This window comes from Hypanus sabinus, chromosome 1, assembly GCF_030144855.1.
Source record: "Hypanus sabinus isolate sHypSab1 chromosome 1, sHypSab1.hap1, whole genome shotgun sequence".
In the NCBI taxonomy this organism is placed as follows: Eukaryota; Metazoa; Chordata; class Chondrichthyes; order Myliobatiformes; family Dasyatidae; genus Hypanus; species Hypanus sabinus.
Window position 1 is genome coordinate 452,230 of NC_082706.1, and position 14,065 is coordinate 466,294.

The following is a 14,065-nucleotide window of genomic DNA, read 5'->3' on the forward strand; positions in this document are numbered from 1 at the left end:
TTTATTTAAACACAAGTCTCTTATCTTTAAATCATAATGATCAATATGCAAACTGCTCTCACAGGAACCTTCCTTCTCCCCCTCCAACAAGCGTTTGCATTTTGATCTGAATCAGGTATCAGCAGCAATTGTGAAAGGTACATACATTATATACCTGCTATGGTAACAGACTCAACCATCACTACCACACATCCTGAATAAGATGTGGTTGCTTTTGTCAAACCCTTACCTGTAGGCTATGTTTCTGCGAGGTAGCAGACTCACGGTGCCACTGCAGGACTGGCTCAGGGTGTTCCTCTTGAATATGATAAACCGATTTGTATAGGTAACTAGCAGGTCAAACCCAAAGCTGAAACCAGTCCACCGCCAGCAGTACTGGGAGGAAGAAAAGAAAAAATTCATCAGTGCCTTAAAATAGTTCAATAGTTCTTCAATGCCACCACTGTTGAAGAACAAATAAGCATTTACAGTTGCTCTGCAAATAGAAAAGAACATAAGGAAATAGGAAGATTAGGCCACTTGTACCCTCAAGCCTGTCCTGGGAAACAACATGATTATGGCTGACCTGCCCCTTCTCTAAGAGTCACAGAGCAGTATAGCACAGATAACAGTCCCTTATACTGAAATAGCAGGATGAAACAAATACAGTCCCTGAGAGTCACATAGCAGAATGGCACAGACACAATCCCCTAGAGTCATAGAGCAGAATAGAACAAATACAGTCCCTTAAGAGTCACAGAGCTGTACGGCACAGATACAGTTTGCTAGAATCACAGAGCAATACAATGCAAATACAAACACGAGGATGCTGGAAATTCAAGTAACACACACAAAATGCTGGTGGAATGCAGCAGGGCAGGCAGCATCTACAGGGAGAAGCACTGTTGACGTTTTGGGCCGAGACCCTTTGTCGGGACAGTGCAAATACAGTTCCTTTGAGTCACAGAGCAGAATAGCGCAGATACAGTCCCTGGAGCCACAGAGCCATACAGCACAGATACAATCCATAGAGTCATAGAGCAATCCAGCACAGATACAGTTTCTACAGTCCCTTAGAGTAACAGAGCAGGACAGCACAAATACAGTTCATTAAGAGCCTCGCATACAGCACAGTTATAGTTCCCTTGAGTGACAGAGCAGAATGGCACAGGTACACTCCATTAGAGTCACAAAGCTGTATAGCACAGATACGGTCTCCTGGAGTCACAGAGCAGTACAACAATGATACAGTTCCTTGGAGTCACTGAGCAGAATGGCACAGATACAGTCACAAACAAGAAAATTTGCAGATGCTGGAAATCTAAGCAACACACACAAAATGCTGGAAGAACACAGAAGGCCATACAGCATCTGTAGAAAAGAGTACAGTTTATGTTTTGGGCTGAGACCCTTCAGCAGGTCTAGAGAAAAGAAGATCAGGAGTAGATTTAAAAGGTCGGGGGGGGGGTGCAGAAAGGAGAAATACAAGGTGATAGATGAAACTGGGAGAGGGAAGGGTGAAGTAAAGAGCTGGGAAGTTGATTGGTGAAGGAGATACAGAGCTGGAGATGAGAGAATCTAATAGGAGAGGAATGAAGGCTATATGAAGAAAGAAAATGGGAAGAAGCACCAGAAGGAGGCAATGGGCAGGCAAGGAGATAAGGTGGGAAAGGGAAAAGATGGGAAATGGTGATGGAGGGGAGGGGGGCCATGACCAGATGTTCAAGAAATCGATGTTCTGGCCATCAGGTTGGAGAATATCCACATGAAATATTAGGTGATGTTCCTCCAATTGGAGTGTGGCCTCATCACAACAGTAAAGGAGGTCATGGATTGACATATTAGAATGGGAATGGGAAGAGGAATTAAAATGGATGGCCACTGGGAGCTCTCGCTTCTTCTAGCAGACAGAGCATTGGTGCTCAGCGAAGCAGTCTCCCAATCTACATCCAGTTTCACCAATATATAGGAGGTCACACCATTGTGTGTGTTGGCAAGATACAATCCATTAGAGCCGCAGAGAAGGGCAGCATTGTAGATTGAAGTACTGGGCAGACACAACAGAAGCATTTTCATGCAGGTCCAGTGAAGAGCTTTACAAACCCAGAGTCTATAAAAGAGAGGTACTGCCTAGTGGAGTGGTAATCGTCAGAGTACTAAGGCTTTGGCTCAACAGGGCTTTGGTGAGAACAGGTGGAGGCAAGGTAAGTGGATAAGCTCATTGTTTATTTCTTAAATAACTCTTGAGAGAATAGGGGGTATGACTACAGGTCCAGCATTCTGTTCTGGGTGTCTGATGTGGGATTTGTAGGAGACTTCCAGCCTCCCCAGTGGCCACATCTACACCAAGTGCATCGAGATGCAGCTTCTTAGAGACTGGAGATGCACCTCGATGACCTTCAGCTTGTTAGGGAAACTGAAGCAGTAATAGGAACTACAGGGAGGTAGTCACCCCAAGGCTACAGGAAACAGATAAATGAGTGACTGTCAGGAGAGGGAAGGGTGAATGCCAGATAATGGAGAGCACACCTGCAGCCGTCCCGATAAACAATAAGTACTCCATTTTGAGTACTGTTGGGAGAAGAAACTTATCTGGGGGAAGCAACAGTGGCTGTGCCTCCGGCACTGAGTCTAGCCCTGTGGCTCTGAAGGGTAGGGAACTGAAGAGGATGGCAGTAGTAATAGGGGATGTTAGATGGACATATGGGCGATGCTGTGGATATGAAAAGGAAACATGGATGGTAGTTTGCCCCCCGGGGTAGGGTCCACGATTTTCTGAATATGTCCACAATATCCTGAAAAGGGAGGGTGAGTAGCCAGAAATCATGGTACAAATTAGTACCAACGACATGGGTAGAAAAAAGGATGTGGTCCTGAAAAAAAATACAGTGAGTTAGGAAATAACATAAAAATCTACAGTACATTACAAACCCTTCGGCCCACAATGTTGTGCCAACTATGTAACCTACTCTAGAAACTGATTAGAATTACCTTACCGTGCAGCCCTCTATTTTTCTAAGCTCCACGTACAGAGTCTCTTAAAAGACCCTGATGTATCTGCCTCCACCACCATCACTGGAAATGTATTCCATGCTCCCACCACTCTCTGTGTGAAAAAGTTAACCCTGGCATCCCCTCTGTATCTACCTCCAAGCACCTTAAAACTATACCTCATGTTAGCCATTTCACCTTGGTGCAGGATAGATATATCCCACAGAAGAAGAGTTCTCAAATGGCAGGGGAGGCAACTGTGGCTGACAAGGGAAGTTAAGGACTGCGTAAGCCAAGAAAGCTGAGAAGCAGGACATCAAGGTAATCTTGGGACTGCTGCCTGTGCTAGGTGACAATGAGGACAGGATAGAATAAGGTGGCAAATAAATGTGTGGCTGAAGAATTGGAGTAGGGGGCAGGGGTTCAGATTTCTGGGTCAGGTGGGATCTGTACAAAAAGGACTGGTTGCACTTGAATCCAAGGGGGACCAATATTCTTGCGAGCAGGTTTACCAGAGCTGTTGGGAGCGGTTTAAACTAATCTGGCAGGGGATGAGAACCAGTATGATAGAGCTGAGGATGAGCCAGTAGGTTTACAAGTAGATGATGAATGTGACATGAATGTAAGGAATGATAAGTCAATGTTCAGGTACAAATGCAGACAGAGCAAAGTGTTAAATTGTACAATGGAGGCAAAATTCGAAAGGGTGAAGAATGCAGAACTGAAGGTGCTGTAGTTAAATGTGCATAGCATTCAGAAGAAGATGGATGAACTCATGATGTAATTACAGATTGGTGGGTATGATGTTGTGGGCATCACTGCGGTGTGGCTGAAAGTAGGCCATAGATGGGAGCTTAGTATTAAAGGATATGCTTTGTATCGAAAGGACAGGCAGGAAGGCATAGGTGGTGCTGTTGGTAAGAGAAGAAATTATATTTTTAGAAAGAGGTGACACAGGGTCAGAGAATGTTGAATCTCTGTAGGTGCAGTTAAGAAACTGCAAGGATTAAAAAAAACATTATGGGAATCATATATAGGCCTCTGATTAGTGGCCAAAATGTGGGGTTGAGATTGAAAAGGGAGCTGGAAAAAGCATGTAATAAGGGTAATGACACATTGTAATAGGGCCACTTCAATACGCAAGAGGATCGGGAAAATCAGGTTAGTGTGGGATTGCAAGAGAGGGAATTTGTTGAATGCTATGAGATGGCTTTTTAGAGCAGCATGTTCATAAGCCTACTCAGGGGTATCTTAGATTGGGTGTTGTGTAATAACCCAGATCATATTAGGGAGCTTAATATTAAGGAACCCTGAAGTGACAGTGATTACAATATGACTGAATTTAAGCTGCAATTTAGAGGGAGAAGCATGAGTCAGATTTATCAGATTCACAATGGAATAAAGGGAATTACAGAGGCATGACAGAGGAGCGTGCCCAGGTGGATTGGAGGAGGGTACTGGTGGGGATGATGGCTGAGCAGAGGTGGTTGAAGTTTCTAGGAATAGTTCTCAATGTGCAGCATAGAAATGTCCCATCTAAGAAGTAGAAACATAGAAAAATAGAAAACCTATAGCACAATACAGGCCCTTCGGCCCACAAAGTTGTGCCGAACACGTTCCTACCTTAGAAATTACTAGGCTTACCTATAGCCCTCAATTTTACTAAGCTCCATGTACCTATCTAAAAGTCTCTTAAAAGACCCTATCTTATCTGCCTCCACCACTGTTGCTGGCAGCCCATTCCACACACTCACCACTCTCTGAGTAAAAAAACTTAGCCCTGACATCTCCTCTGTACCTACTCCCCAGCACCTTAAACCTGTGTCCTCTTGTGGCAACCAGTTCAGCCCTGGGAAAAAGCCTCTGACTATCCACACGATCAATGCCTCTCCTCATCTTGTACACCTCTATCAGGTCATCTCTCATCTTCCTTCGCTCCAAGGAGCAAAGGCTGAGTTCACTCAACCTATTCTCATAAGGCATGCTCCCCAATCCAGGCGACATCCTTGTAAATCTCCTCTACACCCTTTCTATGGCTTCCTTATCCTTCCTGTACTGAGGTGACCAGAACTGAGCACAATACTCCAAGTGGGGTCTGATGAGGGTCCTATATAGCTGCAACATTACCTCTCAGCTCCTAAATTCAATTCCATGATTGATGAAGGCCAATACACCATATGCCTTCTTAACCACAGAGTCAACCTGAGCAGCTGCTTTGAGCGTCCTATGGACTCAGACCCCAAGATCCCTCTGATCTTCCACACTGCCAAGTGTCTTACCATTAATACTATATTCTGTCATCATATTTGACCTACCAAAATGAACCACCTCACACTTATCTGGGTTGAACTCCGTCTGCCACTTCTCAGCCCAGTTTTGCATCCTATCAATGTCCTGCTGTAACCTCTGACAGCCTTCCACACTATCCACAACACCTCCAACCTTTATGTCATCAGCAAAACTTTACCAACCCATCCCTCCACTTCCTCATCCAAGTCACTTATAAAAATCACGAAGAGTAAAGGTCCCAGAACAGATCCCTGAGGCACTCTACTGGTGACCAAACTCCATGCAGAATATGACCCATCTATAACCACTCTTTGCCTTCTGTGGGCAAGCCAGTTCTGGATCCATAAAGCAAGTTTTAGGCCCCATATCTCAGAAAGGATGTGTTATCATTGGAGAGTCCAGAGGAGGATCACGTGGATGATTCTAGGAATGAAGGGGTTAACATATGAGGAGCATTTGGCAGCTTTGGACTTGTAGTCATTGAAATTGAGACGAAAACTGGGGGGAGAATTGGAATCTCATTGAAATCTACCGAATGTTGAAAGGACTAGATAGGGTGGATGTGGAGAGGATGCTTCCTATGGTGAGGGTATCCAGAACTAGAGGGCACAGCCTCAAAATTGAGGAGCAACCTTTTAAAACAGAGTTAAGGAGGAATTTTTTTAGCCAGAAAGTAGTGAATCTCTGGAATGCTCTGCCACAGACTGTGGTGGAGACCCAGTCCATGGGTATATTTAAGGTGGAATTTGATATTTTCTTGATTGGTCAGGACATCAGAGGATATGGTGAGAAGGCAGGCGTACAGTGTTGAGTGAGATCCAGGATCAGCCATGATAGAATGGCGAAGCAGACTCAATGAACTGAATAGCCTAATCCTGCTCCAATGTCTTATGGTCATTATATAGTCCCTTGGAGTCACAGAGCCGTACACCACAGATACAGACCCTGAGAGCCACAAAGCAGAATAGGAGAGATACAGTCCTAAAGAGTCACAGAGTCATACAGACAGATATAACCACCTGGAATCTGTGCAGATTGGCACAGGTAGTCTCTGAGAGCAAAAGTGCATTACAACACAGTTACAGTCCCAATCACAGAGCCATACAGCACAGATACAAGCCTTTAGACTCACAGAGCCAGACAGCATAGATACAGCCCCCTGGAGTATCAGAAAAGGATGGCACAGATACAGTCCCTTGGATTCACAGAACGGAATAGCACAGATTCAGTCCCTTAGAGGCATGGAGCCATTCAGCACAGATACAGTCCATAGAGTCACAGAGCAGAATGGCACAAATACCCTCCGTAGAGTTACAGAGGAATATAGCACAGTCCGTAGATTCACAGAGCCGAAAGGCACAGATACAGTCTGTGGAATCACAGAGCAGAATTGTACAGATACAGTCTGTAGAGTCACAGAGCTGTACAACACAGGTATGATTCCTGGAGTCACAGAGAAGAATGGCACAGATACAGTCCCTTAAGAGTCACATCTTCCAAAATTGAATTCGGAAGAACAGAAGGATTAGATATGCCTTTTACATTAAAAGAGGTCGAAGAAGCTCTAGGATCACTTCAGAGTAATAAATCCCCAGGAGAAGATGGTTTCCTGCCCTAATTTTATAAAATGTTTAAAGATTTACTAATTCTTCCTTTTATGGAGTTAATATACCAAGCGGAAACTTCCAGAATCTTTTTCGACAGCTATTTTAATAGTATTGCCAAAAAAAGATAGAGATCTTTTAAAACCAACATCATATAGACCTATTTCTTTGTTGAATACAGACTATAAAATAATAGAAAAACTTTTATCTAATAGATTATCTAAATACTTACCAAAATTAATACATATGGATCAAACAGGATTTATCAAAAATAGACAATCAGCAGATAATGTAACTCGGTTACTTAGCATAATTCATTTGGCACAAAAGAGGAAGGAAATGAGTGTGGCAGTTGCCTTAGATGCAGAAAAAGCATTTGATAGATTGGAATGGGATTTTTTATTTAAGGTATTGGAAAAATATGGATTAGGAGTATCTTTCATAAAATGGATTAAAACAAATACTAATCCCAAAGCTAAAGTAGTGACAAATGGTCAAATTTCAACATCATTTCAGTTAACACGGTCAACTAGACAAGGTTGTCCATTATCACCTGCTTTATTTGTGTTGGCGATAGAAGCATTAGCTGAATTAATTAGAACGGACCTAGATATTATAGATTTCAGAGTTAACCAGGAAGAATATAAGATTAATTTATTTGCTGATGATGTTTTGCTTTATTTAACAAACCCATTGTATTCGCTGCGTAAATTATCTTCTAGATTGGAAGAATATGGGAAAATATCAGGCTACGAAATTAATTGGGATAAAAATGAAATTCTACCCCTTAGTAAAGGAGATTATAGTCAATATCGACTAATAACTCAATTTAGATGGCCGATAAATGGTATAAAATATCTAGGTATAAGAGTTGATAATGATATAAAGAATTTATATAAATTAAATTATTCACCATTATTGAAAAAAATTCAAGAAGATCACTTCCCTTAAGACCCTAGGAGGCAAGCTATCTAGTCCGGGGGATTTATCCACCTTCAGTCCCATTAATTTATCAAGTACCATTTCCTTGGTGATTTGAATCGTAGTTAGCTTCTCTCCCCCTAAAGCCCCCTGTTTATCCAGTGTTGGGATATTTTGAGTGTCCTCTACTGTAAAAACTGATACAAAATATTTGTTCAGTGTTTCCGCCATCTCCACGTCCCCTACCATTAATTTCCTGGTCTCATCTTCTAGGGGACCAACATTTACTTTAGCCACCTTTTTCTTTTTATGTAACTATAAAAACTCTTACTATCTGCTTTTATGTTTTTCGCCAATTTACTTTCATAATCTATCTTCCCCTTCTTAATCAATCTTTTTGTTATTTGCTGCTGATCTTTAAAAGCTTCTCGATCTTCAATCTTCCCACTAGATTTAGCTACCTTATATAACTTTTTAGTCGTATACTTTGCTTTATTTCTTTACTTAGCCACGGATAACTATCTTTTCTTTTACACCCTTTTTTCTTCAGTGGAATATATTTTTCTTGATAGTTGTAAAATAACTCCTTAAATATATACCACTGATCAAGAACCGATCTACCCTTTAATCTATTTTCCCAATCCATCTTAAGCAATTCCGCTCTCATACCATCATAGTCTCCTTTATTTAAGCTCAGTACGCTTGTTTGAGATCCAACCCTCTCATCCTCTAATTGAATATGGAATTCGACCATGTTATGGTCACTCATTCCAAGGGGATCCTTTACTAGGACCTTTTTTATTAGTCCTGTCTCATTACACAGGACCAGATCTAAGACTGCTTGCCCCCTTGTCGGCTCAGTAACGTATTGTTCAAGGAACCCATCCCGCATACACTCAATAAACTCTTCTTCAAGTCTGCCGTGTCCGACTTGATTAGTCCAGTCAATATGAAAGTTAAAATCCCCCATAATTATAGCTGTTCCCTTATTACAAGCCCCAACTATTTCCTGATTTATGCTCCGACCAACTGAGTTACAGCTGTTTGGAGGCCTATAGACTACTCCCACCACTGCTTTTTTCCCTTTACTATTTCTTATTTCTACCCAAATTGTTTCGTTATCCTGATCCTTTGAGCCAATATCATTTCACTTTATTGCAGTGATTTCTTGCTTTATTAACATAGCCACCCCACCTCCTTTTCCTTCTTGCCTGTCTCTCCTAATTGTCGAATACCCTTGTATGTTTAATTCCCAGTCCTGGTCACCCTGCAGCCATGTTTCCGTAATTGCCACAATATCATAACCAGACGTAATTATTTGTACCGTCAACTCATCAATTTTATTCCTAATACTACGTGCGTTCAAATAAAGGACTTTCAAATATGTTTGACACTTATTTCCTACCTTTTCCTTTTGTACAACTTTACGCTTATCTCTGTACATTCTTTCCCCTCCTGACACACACTGTCTTTTTATTCCTCCACTTTTACCTACATCCATTACCTTCTCCATTGCTTTTTTAATTATTTGCTTTCTAGAATCCTCCCCCCGACTAGTTAGTTTAAAGACCTCTCTGCAGCCCTAGTTATATGATTTGCCAGGACACTAACCCCAGCCCGGTTCAGGTGAAGCCCGGCCCTCCGGAACAGTTCTCTCCTGTCCCAGTAATGCTGCCAGTGTCCCAAGAAGCAAAACCCACTTCTCCCACACCAGTCTTTGAGCCACGCATTTAACTCCCTAATTTTATTTAACCTAGCCAAATTTGCTTGTGGCTCAGGTAATAATCCAGAGATTATTACCCTTGAGGTTCTGTTTTTTAATTTGACCCCTAGCTGCTCATATTCCTGTAACAGAACCTTCTTCCTTGTCCTATCTATGTCATTAGTACCAACGTGTACTAAGACAACTGGATCCTCGCCCTCCCACTGCAAGTTTCTCTCCAGCCCAGAAGAGATGTCCTTAACCCTGGCACCAGGCAGGCAACATAGCCTTCAGGACTCTCGCTCTCAGTTGCAGAGAACCCTATCTATCCCCCTGACGATACTGTCCCCTATTACTACAACATTTCTATTGACTCCCCCCTCTGGAATGGCCCCCCACTCCATGGTGCTATGGGCAGGTTGCTCATCCTCCCCACAGTATATAAGCTAGCTTAAGTATTTATACTTATTGTGTTTTTTTAAATTACATTCTTTGTCATTTTTTTGTGCTGCATCAGATCTGGAGTAACAATTTTTTTCACTCCCCTTGTACATGTACTGGAAATGACATTAAACAGCCTTGCTGTTGTCCACAAATTTGCTGATCCAGTTAACCATATTATTATCGAGATCACTGATGTAGGTGACAAATAACAAAGGACTCAGCACCAATCCCTACAGCACACCACAAGTCAGAGAGGCAATCAATTATTACCGCTCTCTGGCTTCTCCCTCAAAGCCAATGCTTTATCCAATTTACTACCTCATCTTGAAGACACACACTGTAAACAAAATGTTGGTTTACAAGTGCAGCAGGCTATCAAGAAGGCAAATGGAATGTTGACCTTCATTGCTAGAGGGATTGAATTTAAGAGCAGGGATACTGGTGAGGCACACCTGGAGTACTGCCTGCAGTTCTGGGCTCCTTACTCAAAGGATGCTATACTGGCTTTGGAGGCGGTGCAGAGGAGGTTCACCAGGTTGATTCCAGAGATGAAGGGGGTTAGACTATGAGGAGAGGTTGAGTCGCCTGGGACTGTACTCGCTGGAATTCAGAATAATGAGATCAGATCTTACAGAAACATATAAAATTATGAAAGGGATGGATAAGATAGAGGAAGGAACATTGCTTCCAGTGTTAGGTGAGACTGGAACTAGGGGACATAGCATCAAGATTTGGGGCAGTAGATTTAGGATGGAGATGAGGAGGAACTGCTTTTCCCAGAGAGTGGTGAATCTGTGGAACTCTCTGCCCAATGAAGCAGTGCAGGCTACCTCAGTAAATATATTTAAGACAAGGTTGGTTAGATTTTTGTATAGTAGGGGAATTAAGAGTTATGGTGAAAAGGCAGATAGGTGGAGATGAGTCCATGGCCAGATCAGCCATGATCTTATTGAATGGCAGAGCAGGCTTGACAGGCCAGATGGCTTACTCCTGCTCCTACTTCTTATGTTCTTATGTAGTGATATTAAACCTGATTCTGAGTCTCAACCAGCATAACCTAGTGCAGTACTGAGCAAATGGTGCCATGACAACACACAATAAGAAGCTTTCCCCCCTCGTTATTTTACTATTGTAAATAAAAGACCTTGGTTTACATCATTACTTGAAAGCAGTTGCACAGTTAAAAAGGGTGCTGAATAAGGGTTGAGATGTCTGTTACAATTGTGTAAAACATTTGAGATGCCACACATGGAGCATTGTGTGTAATTTGGTCACCTAGCTATAGGAAAGAAGAAAGGGGTGGGAAAAAAAATTACAAGGATGTTAACAGTACTGCAGGGCTTGAATTATACTGTTACTGTTTTCACTGGAGTTTAGGAAACTGAGGGGTAACACCTTATAGAGGCATATAAAATTATGAAAGGCATAGATGCAGCAGATAGTTACAGACTTTTTCCCCCAGGAGAAGAAGTCTAAAACTAGAGGGCATAAGTTTAAGGTGAGGGGAAAAATTTTGGTAAGGATCTGACAAGGCAAATTTTTCACATAGAGCTGTCAAGAGGCAATGGTAGAGGTGAATACAAATATATTTTTTAAAATGTTTAGGCAGGTACATTGAAAGGAAATGTTTGGCAGAATATGTGCCAAATGTAGGCATCTCAATTGGTATGGACAAAATGCGGAAATGGTTCCTGTTTCTATCTGTATAATTCTATGGATCTATGAAACGAGAGTGTATAAGTCCTGCATAAATGCTGAAAGAAACACATGACAAAACTACCTATCAGGCTTGTCAGACATCTGCTTCCACTCTGAAAGAGCCTGCACTTTTCACATTGATACTAAAACCCTCAAAACTAGAGACAAAAACGTAACTGTGCTTAGTCAACCCTCTCTGGGACTTCATCAAAGAATCCTAGAAAGTCAGTGAAACACATTTTCACTTTATCAAATCTAATCTGATTAAGAGTACTAACAATAACAACTGTACATTCAACTCAACAGAAAGTCAATGGAACCAAATTTTAGAAGGTGAAACATAAGGTGCAGCGAGTACTGTGCAGTACAATTGTTTAATGATATTAATTCTGAAGGATTTCTTGGTGTTTCTTTCTTACACAAAAAGATAAAGTTTGTTCAATTTTTTAAAAATATATCACAGTGATCAATGTGGTATATTTAAATACAAAGGTATTAGTAGCAAATACTTTAGGTCAAGGGGGGACATGAGAAATTCTTCATCCTTCGTACTTACATCACCATCTTTGGCCAGTTTTCTTCCGCATCGCATGCTGTGCATTTCAAACACTTCCTTGTTTATTTCCCTTGGCCTAGAGGGACCAGATCAAACTCTATTTAAAATCTCTTTATAATGCTAAATGTTGCACATTGTTAAAATGTGAAACAGCCAGAAATGGGCTGAAGCAGGACATTAGCAAGACTATGATGAATATACTGCTGGTCAGACACTGGGCTGAAGTTGGACATTAGCAAGACTACAGTGTATATACGGTAGGTCAGTCACCAGGCTGAAACAGGACATTAGCACAACTAGAGTTGAGGGGAATGGGAACCAGAGTGCCAGAACAGTTTGTGGAGAGGTTGTGGAGGCAGATATTGGTAAGATCTCAAAGTCAGGAATCTAAAGGTTGAGCATGGTGCAACTAGCGTCCAATATTTCAATGCAAGAAGTACCATAGGAAAGGTGGCTCAGGCCATGGATCAATATCTGGAAATATGATATTGTAGCCATTAGTGAGACTTGGTTGCTGGAGGGGCAGAAGTGGCAGCTTAATATTCCGGGGTTCCGTTGTTTTAGACTTGACAGAGCAGGAGGGATTAAATGAGGAGGGGTGGTGAAAATGTAATGGCAGTGCTCCGACAGGACAGACTAAAGAACTCGACTAGTGAGGTGTTATGGCTGGAACTGAGAAATCATAAAGATATGACCACATTAATGGGGCTTTATTACAGACTAGGAACTTAGAGAAACAAATTTGTAGCAAGGTCGCAGATTGTTGCAAGAAACACAAGGTTGTTTTAATAGGTAATTTTAACTTTCCACATATAGACTGGGAATCCCATACTATAAAAGAACTAGATGGGATAGAGTTTGTCAAATGTGTTCAGGAAAGTTTCCTTCACTAGTACGTATTAGTCCCAATGAAAGAAAAAGATTTAGGCATCTACTACAAGGGAATGAGACAAGGCAGGTAACAGAAGTTTGTGTAGGGGACCACTTTGCATCTAACGATCACAATGTCATTAGTTTTAAAGTAAGTATGCAAAAAGATATGTCTGGTCCACAGGTTGAGATACTAAACTGAATAAAGGCCGATTTTGATGGATTGGCACAGGCTGTTTTCTGGCAAAGGTACACTTGGTAAGTGGGAGGCCTTCAAAGCAAAACTTTGAGAGTATAAAGCTTGCATGTGCCTGTCGAGCAAAAGGTAAAGATAACAAGTGTAGGGAACCTTGGTTTGCAAGAAATATTGAGGGCCTGGTTAAGAGAAAAAAGGAGGTGCATAACAGGTATAGGCAGGTAGGAACAAATGAGACACTTATGCAGTACAAGAAATGCAAGAGAACACTTCAGAAAGAAATCAGTAAGGCTAAAAGAAGGCATGAATTTGCTTAAGCAGACAAGGTGAAGGAAAATCCTAAGGTATTCTATAGATATGTTGCGCAAAAGGATTGCAAGGGAGAAAATTGGTCCTCTGGAAGACCAGACTGGTAATTCAAATGTGGAGCCAAAACAAATGAGGGATATCTTAAATTAAATATTTGCATTTGTGCTTACTCAGGAGATAAACAGAGTCTACAGAAGTGAGGTAAAATAGCATCAACTTCATGGACCCTGTACAATTTACAGAGGATGTGTATGTTACTTTGAGGCAAATCAGGGTGGATAAATCCCCAAGGCCTGACAAGGTGTTTCTTAGACTCTATTGGAGGCAAGTGTAGAAATTGCCGAGGCCCTAGCAGAGACTTTTAAATCAACCTTGGTGATAGGAGAGGTACCAAAGAATTAGGCGATTGCAAATGCAGTTTGTTGTTAAAAAACAATTTTAAATAGAAACCAGGAAATTATAGGCCAGTGAGTCTGACATCAGTTGTGGGAAAAATGTTAGAAGGT

At 41.6% G+C, this 14,065-nt stretch overlaps 1 protein-coding gene and 1 long non-coding RNA gene across 3 annotated transcripts in view; one reads left to right on the forward strand and one right to left on the reverse strand.

Annotated features, from left to right (window-relative positions):
- The window catches only part of LOC132387011 (uncharacterized), a 609,870-nt gene that overhangs the window by 424,052 nt on the left and 171,753 nt on the right, over positions 1-14,065 (forward strand). The gene's annotated exons all lie outside the window — the stretch shown is intronic.
- Positions 1-14,065, reverse strand: part of gmcl1 (germ cell-less, spermatogenesis associated) — a 262,908-nt gene that overhangs the window by 60,412 nt on the left and 188,431 nt on the right. For both annotated transcript variants that reach the window (XM_059959101.1, XM_059959056.1), the window contains 2 exons: positions 12,185-12,260; positions 230-375 (listed from right to left, as the gene is read on the reverse strand). In XM_059959101.1, the coding sequence (XP_059815084.1) occupies positions 230-375; positions 12,185-12,260 (222 nt within the window). The remainder of the gene's footprint in view (positions 1-229; positions 376-12,184; positions 12,261-14,065) is intronic.